Here is an 18,379-nt window from a genome sequence, read left to right as displayed (position 1 = left end):
ATCAATAATATACTGAAAACAGAGTTCACTGAGGGCCCAGCATTATGCATATTGGGTATCCTGCCATTGGAGACCAACCTATCCCCACAAGTGTGTTCCTGGGTGAAATTAGCCCTCATAATGGGAAGCAGGATAGTGCTAAGGCATTGGAAATCGAAAGAGAAAAACAGTTTCAAAGAATGGAGAGATGAGCTGGCTAGGATAGCTTCTTTTGAGCAGCTTATCCATAGAGTTAATAATAGTTTAAATGTTTTCAGGAAGATCTGGGGTCCCTATTTGGAAATGATAGGTGGAGATGATTATCATGACAATTGATATTCATATACCCCTAGGGCTGGACGATAATTCAATGTTGTCGTTTGTCGTCTTTCGGTGGAGTCGTGTTGTGATGATATGAGGATATCTTAATGTCGTGACACACGTTTCTGCTGTCTAGGTGGATGATAGCAAGCAGGTTTTACTTGGAAACTCTGATGGGATGAGGTGTGGTAGGAATATTGTTTGAAGATTTTGGTTTTGTTTGGCATCACACCTGACATTGCCATTCGGTTCAATGGGATGAACATTGATTTGATTATTTGACGTGAATTTGCATGCGTGAACCATGTTGTGATATATGTTGACGTCGAGAAAGTTCCTTGTGATTATGATGATATTGATTGTAACCATATCGTCCAGCCCTATATACCCCATCCTTGGTCTCTGTACATCGTCTAATTGTCTATGCTCAGTGAATGAATATGAGATGTAATATTGTTGTATGATAGCCTGTGTTACACACTGTCAAGAGGAATGTGCATTTTCTTTTTTGTTTTCCTTTTTTTTTTTTTTCTTTCTCTCTTTTCTTTAAATTTGAATATTGTTTGTAAATTTATAATGTATGTTCAAATGCTGAAAAAGCAATAAAAAGTTTAATCACAAAAAAGGGAAAGGAAAAAAAAAGAAAAAAAAAAGAATAGCTGATTTGTGTATATTATATATATTTATTCCAGCATTTATTCCAGCATCTTTGCACTCTGCACCATTGCACTACTGTCTCAGTGTTCTTTACATATGTTTATTTATATACATATATATACTTTCTATACTTTTTTTTAAACTTTTTTTATATATATGCATATTTGTACATAGTAGTTAGATGTTTAGGTTTACCTCCATTTTGTTGTCCTTGTTTTTAGCTGTATATTTATTCTGTGTAAGTACATTGTGAGCAACGGAAAAACCGGAGTCAAATTCCTTGTATGTGTACATATTTGGCCAATCAAGCTGATTCTATTTCTGATTCTGAAGTTGCTGCCCTCTTCTTCTCTGGAAGTAACTTATAATATTTCAACAGCATTTATTTCAAAATGTTTACTTTGAAAAACAACTGAGATGAGGGAAAAATGGCAGATATCTCATAACATGATCAAAGCACTTAAACGATCAACAGTGATGTAAAACCAGTAAGAGAATGCAGCAAAAACTCCAATCAAGCTGAAATTGTCCTTTCACCGCCCCCTTGAGGCAAATTTCTATATTGTTCTAAATACTGACTCTCAACAGTTACATTTACAGTATTATTCACCCCAAATTTGTAAGCAATTAATGAACCCCTCTCTCTCTCTCTCTCTCTCTCTATCTCTCTCTCTCTCACACACACACACACACACACACACACACAATGAGGTAATTACTTGTAGGATAATTTTTCATGATCATGTTTGAATACAAATGAGTCGCTGTAATATTCTAGACACAAGCATCATTTTACACATCTTGAAATAATGTTTGATACTGGTTGCATTGTAAATGATGTTAATAACACTATTCAAATTACAGTTTACTGCATTACAGGTAATCAATACTTAATACAAAGCACAATTTTACAGGAACCTTCCCAGTTCTGACAGCAATGCCTAAACAGACAAAGAGTTCATTTCACAGATCCATCTGTTTCTCTCAGTACAGTCCACAGCATTCCATCCTTTGGGCCGAGTCTTTCTGAGAGAAATGGCACAGTGAGCGTTGGCAGCAGGTTGTTTTATCCAGTATCTGAGGGAAGAACATGATGGTTAGATGATGGGTGACAGATTTTATGATTCATGGTGTTTAGGAATGTGTCTTACTCTTCAGTCACATCGCTTTCATCAACCCACTTCCAACTCCCAGCTGCATCTGTCAAGCCAATCCAGTAGCCACTGGTTTCATTGGTGTGGCCCCAACTGTGTTCATAGATGAATGTCTGATGATCACAGAATTAATGACAGTTATCAGAAATGTTTTAGTTCAATATTGAAAGTGACACATTGTGAGTTTAGAACTCTTTTTATCTGTTCCAAACTTAATTTATGATTTTCTGAAGCTGTTTTTCCAAACTAACTCTGCTAATAAATCCCACATATATTAATCTCCCTCCCTGTTCCTGTCATGTTAACATTCCCATAGTGTTCCGTTTACCTGTTCCTCTGGACTTCCTATAGTAACCAAATCTGAATTCATTCCTCTGCAGTCTTCTCGAGCTTCTTCCCACATTTTCAGACCAGAACTATCATGAGTTATAATCTGATAGCAGCTGGACAGGGAGGGAGAGTGGATCCAGCCCTTCTGACAAGCTTTACACTGTCTCTCTGAGAGAAATAAGAAAGGAAAATTAATAAATATGATTACTGTGTTGTGATTTCTTTATCACTGGCTAATGTTGGATCAAAACTGAACTGGTTTTAAGATTACCTTGACTGTTTACTTTTTTGGGGCAGTAGGCATCAAGGCTCCACTGGGCACGAGTCAAGTTGTCTTCTGTCTTCAGCTGCAGGTTTTCTGTAGTCAGGTGTGTGTTTCTGCTCTCTAAGATACCACAGGCTGCTGCTGAACCAGTCTGGTTTTCTCTCAGCTCTGCGTTGATCTCAGAAATGACCGAGGTAACTACAGTGAAGGAAACAGGAAGGTCCTGGGCTGTCAGATCAGTCACATTATAAGAATTTGTTGTGCTGTCACTGTGGGACAAGGTCATAGAAATAATCTGACATCAAGTTTGATTGGCACATAAAAGTTATTCTCACTCATGACACTCTGACCCCACCCTCCCTTGATTTTAGGAACAAGTCTGGGACAGATAGCATTGCATCTGAACATTAATAAGGACATGAATATTCTTACAGAATAGGGGATAAATGTTCAGTTTGTACTCACAGTAGATACGAGGAGCCATGATTCCTACCAGTATCACCCAACACACTGCGATCAGTAGAGAAGATTGGAAATGGGAGGGAGAGCTCTCATCTAGCAGAAACAACAAAGAATCCAGTCAGATATCCTCAACAAGATGATTCAACAGTTTCAGTAGAAAACACTCTGTTCCTTGTAAATATGCATCATGTACAGTGTTCAATTTTCAACATTCATGTCAAAATTTCATCTTTTGTAGTTCCCATACATATGTTTAAGATTAATCAGAAATACATGAAACAATTATATTTTTCTGTCGTTTTTAAACAAATTTCATTAGTAAGGTAAATAATGTATTGCATTTCATAATTTACCTGAAATGGCTGGACTTTGATCAGCAATGCTTCCTGTTGTATTAGCATAGTCAGCCTCTTCCTCAATTTTGTCTGAACAATGAAAATGTTGAAATATCTTATATATACTGTATATTTATATACTGTATATGTATAGCCTATCTTATATATTCGTTAAGATATTATTTGCAGAATCCTGCACAGTGTGTCGAACAGATCGGAGAACTCATAATTCACAAAACGGACATAGAAACATTGTTTTGATTCAAGCAATTCAACAAGATCTGATGTAGTAAAAGCATCTTACCTGCAGACAGAGAAACATGAGGGTTTTTGAAAATAACAGCCGGCTCCTGTGCTTTTCTGTTCATCCTGCACAAATCAGACAGATCAACAACAGTCCTGTACGAGGGCTGGAAGGGAAGTCTCAACGCTGACAGAGTGCCAGAGTTTTATTTCACACTGTGTTTGATATTTGTAGTTCTGCTGTGAGGTTGTGACAGTGTTGTTCTTTATGGTTTAGAAGCTGATCTGATAAGCAGAGGTGTCTCAAAAGCTGTTAACCAAAACTATGTGACTCTAGCATCTTCTCACGCTACTATAGTTGTGCATTTTCTAGTGTCTCTTATCATAATGGAAATACATTTCCCTACTTTCTTTCAGTTCTGTTTAGACAAACCAAAAAAGACTGAAGCTCCATCAGACAAACAGGGAAATTCCACTTTATAAAATACACAGTATGATATTTCCCTGATAATGATTCCTCCTATCCCTCTCTACAGAGCTGTGTTGGTGCTGATGTTGACAGTGTATGTAACCTGGTAGTGAAGTCCAAATGGAGCGGACACACCAAGACAGACTGAGGCCGGACCTGTTTCAAAATGTTTTCCTTTGAAAAACAACTGAGATGAGGGAAAAATGGCAGATATCTCATAACATGATCAAAGCACTTAAACGATCAACAGTGATGTAAACCAGTAAGAGAATGCAGCAAAAACTCCAATCAAGCTGAAATTGTCCTTTCAGCGCCCCCTTGAGGCCAATTTCTATATTGTTCTAAATACTGACTCTCAACAGCCGCATTTACAGTATTATTCACCCCAAATTTGTATGCAATTAATACATCTCTCTCTCTCTCTCTCTCTCTCTCACACACACACACACAGGGAATTACTTGTAGGATTATTCATGATCATGTTTGAAGACAAATAAGTCGCTGTAAGATTCTAGACACAGGCATCATTTTACACATCTTGAAATAATGTTTGATACTGGTTGCATTGTAAATGATGTTAATAACACTATTCAAATTACAATTGATTGCATTACAGGTAATCAATACTTAATACAAAGCACAATTTTACAGTAACCTTCCCAGTTCTGACAGCAATGCCTAAACAGACAAAGCGTTCATTTCACAGATCCATCTGTTTCTCCGAGTACAGTTCACAGCATTCCATCCATAGGGCTTTCTGAAGGTCTTTCTGAGAGAAATGGCACAGTGAGCGTTGGCAGCAGGTTGTTTTATCCAGTATCTGAGGGAAGAACATGATGGTTAGATGATGGGTGACAGATTTTATGATTCATGGTGTTTAGGAATGTGTCTTACTCTTCAGTCAGATCGCTTCCATCAACCCACTTCCAACTCCCAGCTGCATCTGTCAAGCCAATCCAGTAGCCACTGGTTTCATTGGTGCCCCAACTGTGTCTGTAGATGAATTCCTGATGATCACAGAATTAATGAGAATTATCAGAAATGTTTTTGTTTAATATTGAAATTGACACATTTTGAGTTTAGAACTCTTTTTATCTGTTCCAAACTTCATTTGATTTTCTGAAGCTGCTTTTCCAAACTAACTATGTTAATAAATCCCACATATATTAATCTCCCTCCCTGTTCCTGTCATGTTAACATTCCCATAGTGTTCTGTTTACCTGTTCCTCTCGACTTCCTATAATAACCAAATCTGAATTCTTTCCTCTGCAGTCGTCTAGAGCTTCTTCCCAGGTTTTTTGTTTATAATAAAACTTTTCGTATACAATCGCGTAGCATCTGGACAGGGAAGAAGAGTGGATCCAGCCCTCCTGACAAGGTCCACAGTGTCTCTCTGAGAGAAATAAGAAAGGAAAATTAATAAATATGATTACTGTGTTGTGATTTCTTTATCACTGGCTAATGTTGGATCAAAACTGAACTGGTTTTAAGATTACCTTGACTGTTTACTTTTTTGGGGCAGTAGGCATCAAGGCTCCACTGGGCACGAGTCAAGTTGTCTTCTGTCTTCAGCTGCAGGTTTTCTGTAGTCAGGCTCTTGTTTCTGCTCTCTAAGATACCACAGGCTGCTGCTGAACCAGTCTGGTTTTCTCTCAGCTCTGCGTTGATCTCAGAAATGACCGAGGTAACTACAGTGAAGGAAACAGGAAGGTCTTGGGCTGTCAGATCAGTCACATTATAAGAATTTGTTGTGCTGTCACTGTGGGACAAGGTCATAGAAATAATCTGACATCAAGTTTGATTGGCACATAAAAGTTATTCTCACTCATGACACTCTGACCCCACCCTCCCTTGATTTTAGGGACAAGTCTGGGACAGATAGCATTGCATCTGAACATTAATAAGGACATGTATATTCTTACAGAATAGGGGATAAATGTTTGTACTCACAGTAGATACGAGGAGCCATGATTCCGACCAGTATCACCCAACACACTGCAATCAGTAGAGAAGATTGGAAACGGGAGGGAGAGCTCTCATCTAGCAGAAACAACAAAGAATCCAGTCAGATATCCTCAACAAGATGATTCAACAGTTTAACAGTTTCAGTATAAAACACACTTTTCCTTGTAAATATGCATCATGTACAGTGTTCAATTTTCGATGTTCATGTCAAAATTTCATCTTTTGTAGTTCCCAAGCATTTGGTTCGGATTATGATGATTAATAAAAACACATGAAACAATTATATTTTTCTGTCATTTTGAAAATGACAGAAATTTTACAAATTTCATTATAGTATGGTAAATAATGTATTGCATTTCATAATTTACCTGAAATGGCTGGACTTTGATCAGCAATGCTTCCCGTGGTATTAGCATAGTCAGCTTCTTCCTCAATTTTGTCTGAACAATGAAAATGTTGAAATATCTTATATACATATATATATATATTTATATATATAGCCTATCTTTTATATTCATTAAGATTTTAATTGCAGTGTGTTGAACAGATCGGAGAACTCATAATTCACAAGACGGACTTGGAAAGATTGTTTCTAAAGGGATTCAAGCAATTCAACAAGATCTGATGTAGTAAAAGCATCTTACCTGCAGACAGAGAAACATGAGGGTTTTTGAAAATAACAGCCGGCTCCTGTGCTTTTCTGTTCATCCTGCACAAATCAGACAGATCAGCAACAGTCCTGTATGAGGGCTGGAAGGGAAGTCTCAACGCTGACAGAGTGCCAGAGTTTTATTTCACACTGAAGGTCCACTGTGTTTGGTGTTTGTAGTTCTGCTGTGAGGTTGTGACTGTGTTGTTCCTTATGGTTTAGAAGCTGATGTCATGTTGATCTGATAAGCATTATCTATCATATTTTAGAGAAAATTGAGGAAGAGGCTGACTGTGCTAATGCAGTAGGATGTGAGTATTATGAAATTATGAAATGGTTATGGATTCATTAATTCCTCATTAATCATTAATATCTAGAGTTAATGTGTGATAATTAAAAAACATGATTTTTGAGTATTAAATTTGAAACTAACTGTATATTTACAACAAACATTTTGTTCTATATTGACAATTAAAATACATTTGACTGTTAAATCATCATCAGGTAAATTATGAATTATACATTCTTTTATTTTATATTACATGTATGGGAACTAAAAAATAAGTTTTGACTTGAACATTGAAAATTGAAAGTGATAAAATTTGCAAGGAACAGTGTGTTTCATGCTGAAACTGTTAAACTGTTGAATCATCTTGTTGAGGATATCTGACTGGATTCTTTGTTGTTTCTGCTAGATGAGAGCTCTCCCTCCCATTTCCAGTCTTCTCTACTGATTGCAGTGTGTTGGGTGATACTGGTAGGAATCATGGCTCCTCGTATCTACTGTGAGTACAAACTGAACATTTATCCCCTATTCTGTAAGAATATACATGTCCTTATTAATGTTCAGATGAAATACTCGGTCCCAGGCTTGCTCTCTAAAAGTAAAGGGGATGGGGCGGTAACAGGAATGTCACAATGTTATGTGAATATCAGTTCAATTTTATGCAAAATTGTTTCAATTTAATCTAGTCATAAACTGACAGCACAACAAATTCTTATAGTATTACCGATCTGACATCTGAAGACCTTCCTGTTTCCTTCACTACAGTTATCTCGGTCATTTCTGAGAACAACGCAGAGCTGAGAGGAAACTAGAGAGAGCTGAGAGAAAACCAGATGGCCCTAAAGCAAATCAACACCTAACGAGCCTCGTCAACAACCTGACTTCAGCAAACCTGCAGCTGGAAATACAAGTTAAAAAACAAGCCCATCTATGTGCGTTAGAAAGGCCATAACTACAATGGGTGCAGGCCATGTAATTGCTCTTTGGCTCCAATACCAGTTCCTCTGTTCCATTGTAAGAGCTTCATCCATGCATGCAGTGTGGTCCTTCATGTACAACGCCCTAATTACAGTTGTACATTGTGGATGATCTAACAACAACAACTGAAAATAATTCTTGCGGTCAGCAGATCAAAACTCTTCTTATCTTTCAATACAGGGTATCTCCTAAATGAAAAATCCACCCTAAAACACTCAAAAAGGTGTAAGTAAGATTCTTGGCAATAAAGACAATAGTCTGAATAAGAAATTGCCATGTAAACAGCATTTTATGATTACCTTAACCCGAATAAGGTCATAGACGTAGTAAGCAGAATTGCATTAAGACATGTGGAGTATTCTGATTTTAGTCTCATTATTGAAGGGCATTTTAGACCGTAAACACCTGAATCCAACTAGGACTCTCTATCGGAGGATTTGCGGCTTTTTGCGACACGAGCGGCGATCCGACCGCTTGACGACGCTCGCTCTGCCTTCCAGAGGTTGGGAACTTGTTTACAGAGGAAAAACATGACTGACACCAGAAATGCTGGAAACGATAGTAGCTTGTGACTCCAGTGATTCTCCTTTGTTCTGTTAATCGGACTTTGTTCCACATCATGTAAACAGGGATATGAATGGAATAGTTCTATAGGCAACACATGGAAGCTCATCAGAATATTGTCTTATTTAGAATAAGGCCAATAGTCGAATTATTGCTGTCCATGTAAACATAGTTCTTGGTCGCTGATAGAGGTCAATAAACATCAAACATTACTCAATGCTCTCCTGTCCTGACCAGACTCTTTGACTCTGTGACAAAAATAGTACGGGGACTTTCTTGGATGTTGGTTGTCACTATTGTGGATGCAGGTTTTCCTTCTGATTCTTGTCGTTCAGTGATTCGAGTCTGCAGTGTGTTCAGCGGTTTCTCTGGCAAATGTCAACTGGTCAATGTCAGCCTCTTCCTAAATTTTCTCTAAAAAAAAAACCAAATAGATAATAAAATACAAATGTTGAAATATCAATTTGAGATTTTATTATCAGAATCCAAACAGAACTCATGAACTTGGGAAGATTGTTTTGTTTGATTGAGTATATAGTATTGGGAAAATACACATAAACCATGATGAAATAGTATTAGTAGTTGTAGTAATATCACTTCATTAATCCCATTCTTGTTTTTTAATCACAGAATTAGTCAGATTAGAATCAATTTATTTAATCAAGACAGTAAGCTTTTACGGATTTGATGTAAGAATTTAGTATCAATCAACCAATCAATCAAACTTCATTTATATAGCACATTTTGTTCATTAAAATGCAATGAAGTTTACATCAGAGCTAGTTAACAAGTCATAAAAAAAAAATATAGGAGATGCTGTCATGATCCCTGCCTAGCCCTTGTATTTTCCTTGTGTTTCCTTTTCCCGGTGTTCCCAGTGATCTTTTGTCTGTCTCTCTCTGTCTGTCTTGTTGTGTGTGGGCGTGGTCTCCCCTTGTTCTCCTGGCTCCCAGCTCAAGCTCTTCCTGCACACCTGCCTGTAATCAGCTCATCCCCAGTCTGCTCACCTGCTTCCCATCAGCTCATCAGCACACAGTTTATAATCCCTGGTTTGCCATCCACTCGCTGCTGGATCATACACTCTGTCATGGAAAGACCTCAGCTAGACTCCAGCCTTTGTGTGAAAGTGAAATTAGTTACTGAGACCATAACCTCTTGTCAAAAAAAATGATTGACTTTATATTTTGAGTGAGAAGTTGAGCTGTCGTCCCATAGACATGAATGGAGTTGGGTGGGTTTGAGAGTCTTTTTGGAGCCGAGCCTAGCCGACGTTAGAGGAACTGCAGCTTTCAGACACTTCCTTGGCTTCACCCGTGGCTTTGGCTGCTTGGTTGGTTTTTATGGTATTTATCTGAATAAGCCTGGCTCAGTTTTGCCCTCCAGTGGTTAAAATGAGCTGGTGTTCAGTTGGAGATGCAGTCGTGTTCATACGTCATTTGGTAAAAAAATAAATAAAAAGTTCAGTTTGACTTTTGAAATATTCTTCAGGTGGTAAAATTCAGCTTTAGTTAACAGTCCTTATGTGTGGCTCAAAGTTCAGATCACAGTCAATGATAACACCCAAATTTAACATTTTGTGATAATGGAGTTAACTCCGATTCTCTCTGCAACTTTGCTCCAACTGCTAAAACCTCAGTTTTATCTACCTCGAGGGCTGAAGAAAGATAGATAAAAAAATAGTTAAGGATAATAAAAAATATTCTGTTATGTTATATGACCACCTTTTCTAGAATTTTGGAGATGAAATCCCACTTTGTGAAATACACAATATGATATTTCCCTGATAATGATTCCTCCTATCCCTCTCTACAGAGCTGTGTTGGTGCTGATGTTGACAGTGTATGTAACCTGGTAGTGAAGTCCAAATGGAGCAGACACACCAAGACAGACTGAGGCCGGACCTGTTACTGTCTTATCCTGTTCAAACATGTTAGAGGATCCTGTCTCATGTGGTTCTTTCTAACTTGATGAAAGCTTTCTTTCATTTTCAAGGAGTAAGTTGAAATAAAACATGAATCAATAACAAGAATGTCTGGCTGCAGATTTATTCACTGGTGAACAAATATAACTAAAAAAAAAACCAGCTTCCAGATAAAATGATCAGAAGATAGATAGATAGATAGATAGATAGATAGATAGAATAGTTTGAGTATGTCTGGCCATTACAATTGCTTCATTTTTGATTGTCTCTGTAGTTCCTGAGGTCGTTGATAAGAGATGGACAGATTTACCTGGTCAAATGTTGAACACAGTGACAAGAGTTGTCAAAAGGCCCAGCTCTCTCTCTCTCTCTCTCTCTCTCTCTCTCTCTCTCTCTCTCTCTCTCTCTCTCTCTCTCTCTCTCTCTCTCTCTCTCTCTCTCTCTCCTGTGTCACATCCTCCTCACCCTAACCAGTTACACATCACCCAGGGGTCCCCTGACCTCATTCAAGAGTTGAGAAGAAACAGATGACATTTAACATGAAAACGAAAAAGTAATTATACACAAGTCATTTTACACAATTACTGCTTAAAGCTGCTGCCCTCTTCTTCTCTGGAAGTAACTCATAATATTTCAACAGCATTTATTTCAAAATGTTTACTGTGAAAAACAACTGAGATGAGGGAAAAATGGCAGATATCTCATAACATGATCAAAGCACTTAAATGATCGACAGTGATGTAAACCAGTAAGAGAATGCAGCAAAAACTCCAATCAAGCTGGAATTGTCCTTTCAGCGCCCCCTTGAGGCCAATTTCTATATTGTTCTAAATACTGACTCTCAACAGTTACATTTACAATATTATTCACCCCAAATTTGTAAGCAATTAATGCATCTCTCTCTCTCTCTCTCTCACACACACTCACACTCACACGCACACACACACACACACACACACACAGGATAATTATTCATGATCATGTTTGAATACAAATGAGTCGCTGTAAGATTCTAGACACAATCATCATTCTACACATCTAGAAATAATGTTTGATACTGGTTGCATTGTAAATGATGTTAATAACACTATTCAAATTACAGTTTACTGCATTACAGGTAATCAATACATAATACAAAGCACAATTTTACAATAACGTTATCAGTTCTGACAGCAATGCCTAAACAGACAAAGCTTTCATTTCACAGATCCATCTGTTTCTCTCAGTACAGTCCACAGCATTCCATCCATAGGGCGAAGTCTTTCTGAGAGAAATGGCACAGTGAGCGTTGGCAGCAGGTTGTTTTATCCAGTAGCTGAGGGAAGAACATGATGGTTAGATGATGGGTGACAGATTTTATGATTCATGGTGTTTAGGAATGTGTCTTACTCTTCAGTCAGATCGCTTCCATCAACCCACTTCCAACTCCCAGCTGCATCTGTCAAGCCAATCCAGTAGCCACTGGTTTCACTGGTGCGGCCGTAATTATTAGCATAGATGAATTCCTTATGACCACAGAATTAATGATGATTAATGACAGAAATGTTGGTTGAAAGTGACACATTGTGAGTTTAGGACTCTTTTTTTTTTATCTTTTTCAAACTTCTTTTACGATTTTCTGAAGCTGCTTTTCCAAACTAACTCTGCTAATAAATCCCACATATATTAATCTCCCTCCCTGTTCCTGTCATGTTAACATTCCCATAGTGTTCTGTTTACCTGTTCCTCTAGACTTCCTATAATAACCAAATGTGAATTCTTTCCTCTGCAGTCTTCTCGAGCTTCTTCCCACGTTTTCTGTTTAGAATCATTTGTTTCGTCTACAATCCCATAGCAGCTGGACAGGGAGGGAGAGTGGATCCAGCCCTGCTGACAAGCTTTACACTGTCTCCCTGAGAGAAATAAGAAAGGAAAATTAATAAATATGATTACTGTGTTGTGATTTCTTTATCACTGACTCATTTTTGGACCAAACTGAACTGGTTTTAAGATGACTTACTGTTTCGTTCTTTGGGGCAGTAGGCATTAAGGCTCCACTGGGCACGAGTCAAGTTGAGCTCATTCCTCTCTCCGGTCATGTTTTCTATTCGTCTCTCTAAGTTGCTCTTCTCTGTCTTCAGCTGCAGGTTTTCTGTAGTCAGGTTCTTGTTTCTGCTCTCCAAGATGCCATTGCCATGTGTCCGGTTGCCTATCAGGATTGTCAGATTGCTGTAATCCTTCCTCAATTCATCATTGGCTGAGCTGAGGTTGTTGATGCGGTTGGTCAGGTTGTCACTGTCTGCTTTCAGATCACTTACCAACCTCTCACGCTCATGAATTGCTGTAGCAACTACAATAAGAAAATTGTTCCCTTAAAACAAAACACTGGTGTAATTCTAGTTTTTGTGTTATACTCTAAGATCTACCTCCAAAGTGATTAGCTTATACAGAAGAAGGAACAACAGTATTATAGCAGACGTGTGTACTTACAGTAGACACAGAGGGCTATGACGGCCGACAGCAAGATAACACAAAGAATCCCCAAACACCACGCCACCACCTGAACATGAGGACAACTGCTGGACGACTTCCCGTCTGGCAAGACTCCTGATGGCAAACAGCAATGGAACAGAAACAGTTATTTCAGTTGTTTGCAATCAGATTTAAGACAATTTTTGTGGCATTTCTGATTTATTTGACAGTTTACAGTGGAGAGAGACAGGGATGATGGGGGGATGGGTTAGGGGGTTTGGTGATTTTAAAGTAACAAGAGATGTACGCTTTGCTACGTGCTATCACCAACTGATATTACAACAGTGATCCAACCTATATCCAGTTCATAAAGCTTTTCCACTGTCTGTTCTAAACAGCCGGTGTCTGGTAGCTCTTTCCTGGGAAAAATCCTCTGACGCACAGGAAGCGTTTTATGTTTGTTTGAAATAAACAGAAGAAGAAGAACTGGGTAGTTAGCATGAGCAGCGATAGCCACCATGGCTGAACAGACAGAGAAAAGAGAAACACAAACTGCATCAACTGAAAATCCAAGCTCCGCCCACATTGTTTGATTGACAGGTGATCTCTGGGAAGTGCAGTGCAGAAACACCACGGTGAGGCTGAGCGACAAAGATATCACCAAAACAAAAAGAAAAAAAAATAAGAATCTTGTGATTTACCACTTTAATAACTTTATCACTTGTGAAACGAGACATTGAGGAAGGCCAGTGCCATTTTCTACTGTCCTGAGAGAGTAGACTCATTTATGCCCACTGCAATTAGATTAATTTACTTATGAAATATTTCCATTGCTCAATTTACATATGAAATTATACGCCTGTATAAATATGTTTGTTTATTGATGAGTGACTTTTTATCACACTATATCAAGCAATTGTCTCCCTGTCTCTTATGGTCTATGACTGTTCAATATGAACCTGAAAAACTCTTTGAGAAGACAAAAAAAAAACTTTGAACATGACATAATTTGTAAACATGTAATAAAAACTGTAGTATCTCCAGAAAATGATTTTTCTAATTAATTTTGACAGAAATATAACCTTAAAGGTACTGTAGATACGTCTTTATTTCAGTAATATGATTTTCATTTGGCCTGAAAGCTCAATTTGTATTACTGACCGACAGTGGTGGAAAGTAGCTAAGTACATTTACTCAAGTACTGTACTTAAGTACAATTTTGAGGTATTTATACTTTACTTGAGTATTTCCATTTTATGCTACTTTGCACTTATACTCCACTACATTTTAGAGGGAAATATTGTACTTTTTACTCCATTACATTTATTTCACAGCTATAGTTACTTTTCAGATCAATATTTTATATTTAAAACATTTGATCATCTTTATAAAATAACTATAAAATAGCATTGTTATAGATTAGACTACCCAAAAGTATAGCTAAATTGTTAAGATTAGCTTCACGTTGACAACTTTAAAATGCTGCTTACATGTACATGTATGTCAATGAATCAGTATTAATATTCCAATCATTTATGAAAAATATAACTCTCTAAATTTTGTTTTGTATAATGAGTACGTTTACTTTGATACTCTAAGTACATTTTGCTGCCAATACTTATGTACTTTTACTTAAGTAAGATTTTGAATGCAGGACTTTTACTTGTAATGGAGTATCTTTACATTGTTGTATTGCTACTTTCACTTAAGTAAAACATCTCAGTACAGTCCGTTTTCACATTTAGAACGATTGCCACCACTGTAAAATAAAATAAGCCTCATCTTGCTGTAAAAGTGCGGAGAAAAAGTTGCATTGTGTGTCTTTGCTTGAGGCCAGGATATCTGCTTTCTTCCTTCATGTGTCCACATGTAATTAGAGGTTCAGAATTAGAAGGACATTCCTGTAATCGTGATGCCATCTTGAGACGTTGCCTTGTCTAGGACAGTGATTCTCAACCTTTTTCATATCAAGGACCCTAATTTAGTCCACATTAGAGCCACGGACCCCCATTTGATGAGATTTTGTCTCTCAGACCCAAATATAAGAATATTTTTATTGTCAGATATGATTTGTTCCAGACTCCCATGACTGTCTGTATTGTAGGTAGAGAGATAACAGAGAAACTATGACCAAAACAGTCATTCTTCTACATTCTCTAATTGTGTTAGTTTCTTGTAAATGAAATAATTTTGAAGTTTAACAATCCATCAGTTTGCTTGGGACCCCCTGGAACCCCCTCAAGGACCCCCGGTGGTCCCCGGACCCCACGTTGAGAATCACTGGTCTAGGAGACACTTTGTCTAGGAGATGTTTGACCTTGTTTGGCCCTGTCTCCACATAAGCTTTCTCTCCATGCTGCATGTATCATTAAAGAGAACAAAATAGTCTTTATTTCAGTTTTATTCTTCAAAATGTCAGATTTGCACTAAGTCATTTCACCATTTATATATGTACATTTGTAATTTTGTAAATGTATCAAAATTCTGCACAAATTATTATTATTATTATTAGTAGCAGTAGTAGTAATGGTGGTGGTAGTAGCAGTAGTAGTAGTAGTAGTATAGTAGTAGTAGTGGTAGTAGTAGTAGTAGTAGTAGTAGTAATAGTAGTAGTGGTAGTAGTAGTAGTAGTAGTATAGTAGTAGTAGTGGTAGTAGTGGTAGCAGCAGTAACATTATTCCCACTAGCACTATTATTATCCTCTTTGGCACATAGGAATAACATCTGAATGCTGAATGCTGCCTTCCTCTACTGTACAGCTTACCTGGTGTGTCAGCAGTTTGATTTGTTGTCTTTTCCTGAACCTTCACTTCATCGTACACAGTCTCCTCCTCACTTTTAGCTGAAAGGAAGAAGAAAATAATCTTATGGTCTATTACTGTACAGGATTTGGCCAATATGGGTTTTTGAAGGCCAATACCAATACACCAGTAGTTGAGACTGAAGTTGCTGATAGCATTTTGTGCTGATATTCTGTGCCTTTAAAGTTACACTAAGTGATTTTTTCCGACCACTAGAGGGTGACAGAAACCACAACACAGCTGTAAACACACACAGCAAACCTGCTGGGCTACAGAAGCCCCTTAGGACAAACCGTGCATAAAGGCTAATGGCTAAAATAAACGTACCTATGGAGAAATGTTGCCGGTTGCCAGTTTTTTCTCCCACTGAAGGTCACATGTCCCCCAATGACAAGTGAAGAGGCAGGTAGCAAGTTTACTAGATGAAAACATTTACTCACTCGCTTCATCGATTCCACCATTACCAGAATGTTTGTTCAGGGAGGGGAGCGGGAGAGCGCCGCTTTAAACGAGCGAGGGAGGAGACAAGCTAGTTTCAAAAAAAGGAAAAGCTACGACTCGGGCCGAACCTGTCAACAAGCTTTAGGAAAGAGGTGAAAACAACAACACAGCTGGTCCGTGTGTGTTGCTGTTTGTTTATATCATGACGTCTCACGGAAATCTGCACGTAGCACATAGGATTGGTTACAGGGTCTACAATCGCTTATTGCAGTTTAAAGTTGGAAATTCATTCAAGTATTCAGTGTTTCCCCCAGATTTGTCTTCTTGTCAGGGTGGAAAAGCCTCTGAAACAGCATTTAGACCACCATGGGACACTAAAACTCTCCACTGAAACCCAGACTGATGAAATGATTTTAGTGTCAGCTGCTCTTTAAGGCAGAGTGACCCAGCACACCTCAGAAACTCTGAGGTACATTAGGCCTTTAAATGAAGAAGTACTTCACAAAAAAAACATATTGAATAATTAAATGAATGAATAAAACGTGAAAGGAAAATCAAAAAGAAAAGTCATTGCAGGTTTTGTTTCCCTGTAGCTGTGGTCAGGGAGGAACTTCCATCAGATCAGAGATGTACCACATGAATGACGATATCCAATATTGGCCCAATACATCGATGTAACCCTGAGATGTTGGGGTGACGTATGTTTGGGAGTAACGGATTACCTGTAAGATTTTACAGCAATTTGATTTTGAACAAACGTAACGCTACAGTTAAAACCCCAGGAGCCACACTGCAGTTAGTTTGGTGATAAATTAGTATTCAGAACAGGATTAAAGGGAAAATACCGTGGGATTTATATTGACAAGACAAATAATTTTACATCTTGAAACAGTGTTTGATAACGGCTGTACAGGCTGATGTGGTAAATGTAACTGCAGATAATCAGATTATGTCACTAAATGTTTACAATTGCAGTGCATTATTAGTTCACGCAGATAGTTACTAATGGATTACATTTTTAAAGTAACCTTCCCAATGCTTTACTACAACTTGCTACTTATGATTGTGATCGCATAAGCAAAGATATTTGATCCATATCAACAGTGGAATCACCATTCCTGATTTATGTATGTATATAAAAAAAAATTAAATTTACCTTTAGGTGGCGAAGCTTTGTTAGCTTTGAATACAACTGAAGCGTAATTAACTTCTTCCTCCATCACTCAGACAGAACATAACAGACTAAACAAACTTTCTGTCCAGGATGCTTGTCTGTCTGACAACTATCTGGAGAAGTTCGGCTGAATAATAACCACAGTCCAGCCTGACAGGAGAAGTGGTTGTTTCCCCTGTTCAGTAGAGTCTATCACTCACGGCTTTGAAATGACCAACTTCCCCTTTTTGCTAAGGCTGTGAGAGCAACTCATTTGCATTATTGACACTGAAAATATATGGCCGTGTGTTTATGGCAAGATAGACATCTTTCTGATCACAATGAAAGGCAACGTTATGAAAGTTAGCTTTGTGTCCAGATAGGAAGAGAGAGGACATTATGCCACCTGAAATGATATTTGCTTTTCACTGTATGGGGAAACACACATTTCATGTTGCGATAGCAGCAACCAAATGAACCTCACCGCAGTGGTGACAGAGTGGTTTTCAAGTTAAGGCTGGTGTAAGAATTTCTCAATAATAGTCAAATAAAAATGTACATCTACCCCTTGTTCTCACACTTTTGCAGCAGGAGAATGCACCAGTATGAGCTGTTTGTGTTTCCCAGTGCTGCTTATAAAAATGGCTTTATAGACACAATAAGATATATATTTTAACATACAATATATTTATGCTTTTTTTGGCCAAACTTCATATAGATTCAGCTGCTCTGCTCCTGACCTAATGCCTTTATGAGCGCTTACATAGCAACTTTTGACTCTGATATCCTCTGTTATGAGATTTTAATTGTATTTTTGCTCACATACACTGAGGTATGTTGTGTGTCTGCAATTTGTATGTTTGTCTTGATGCTGCTTTCTTGGCCAAGTCTCCAGTCTCACTGGGACTGCCTGGTTAAGTAAATATTAAATAAAAGAAATCGAAATAGAAGAGTA

General features: G+C 37.9%; 1 protein-coding gene across 8 annotated transcripts; it reads right to left on the bottom strand.

Moving 5' to 3' along the window:
* Positions 1–1,006: 1,006 nt before the first annotated feature.
* On the bottom strand, positions 1,007–17,579 carry LOC139650214 (C-type lectin domain family 4 member A-like). Of its 8 annotated transcripts, XM_071526810.1 has the most exons (9): positions 4,319–4,437; positions 3,808–3,872; positions 3,522–3,593; positions 3,172–3,261; positions 2,854–2,904; positions 2,713–2,799; positions 2,440–2,609; positions 2,109–2,224; positions 1,007–2,034 (listed from the first exon to the last, which is right to left on the bottom strand). In XM_071526810.1, the coding sequence occupies exons 1-9, from the start codon at positions 4,432–4,434 to the stop codon at positions 1,899–1,901; spliced, it is 903 nt and encodes a 300-aa protein (XP_071382911.1). In that variant the 5' UTR covers positions 4,435–4,437; the 3' UTR covers positions 1,007–1,898. The 8 variants fall into 8 exon arrangements, with proteins under 8 accessions (XP_071382911.1, XP_071382910.1, XP_071382909.1 ...); XM_071526809.1 differs by having other exon boundaries at positions 2,713–2,904; XM_071526808.1 differs by lacking the exons at positions 2,109–2,224; positions 2,440–2,609; positions 2,713–2,799; ... (3 more) ...; positions 3,808–3,872; positions 4,319–4,437 and adding exons at positions 5,110–5,222; positions 12,298–12,470; positions 12,578–12,907; ... (1 more) ...; positions 15,794–15,871; positions 17,428–17,579.
* Positions 17,580–18,379: the final 800 nt, after the last annotated feature.

The sequence above is a fragment of the Centroberyx affinis genome, unplaced genomic scaffold (assembly GCF_046629955.1).
Source record: "Centroberyx affinis isolate AG114_WGS23_722 - 3 ecotype Tasmania unplaced genomic scaffold, CSIRO-AGI_Caff_v1 ptg001465l_1, whole genome shotgun sequence".
Taxonomy (NCBI): Eukaryota; Metazoa; Chordata; class Actinopteri; order Beryciformes; family Berycidae; genus Centroberyx; species Centroberyx affinis.
The sequence above is the reverse complement of the archived record's forward strand: the minus strand, read 5'-3'. Positions and strand labels throughout refer to the sequence as shown.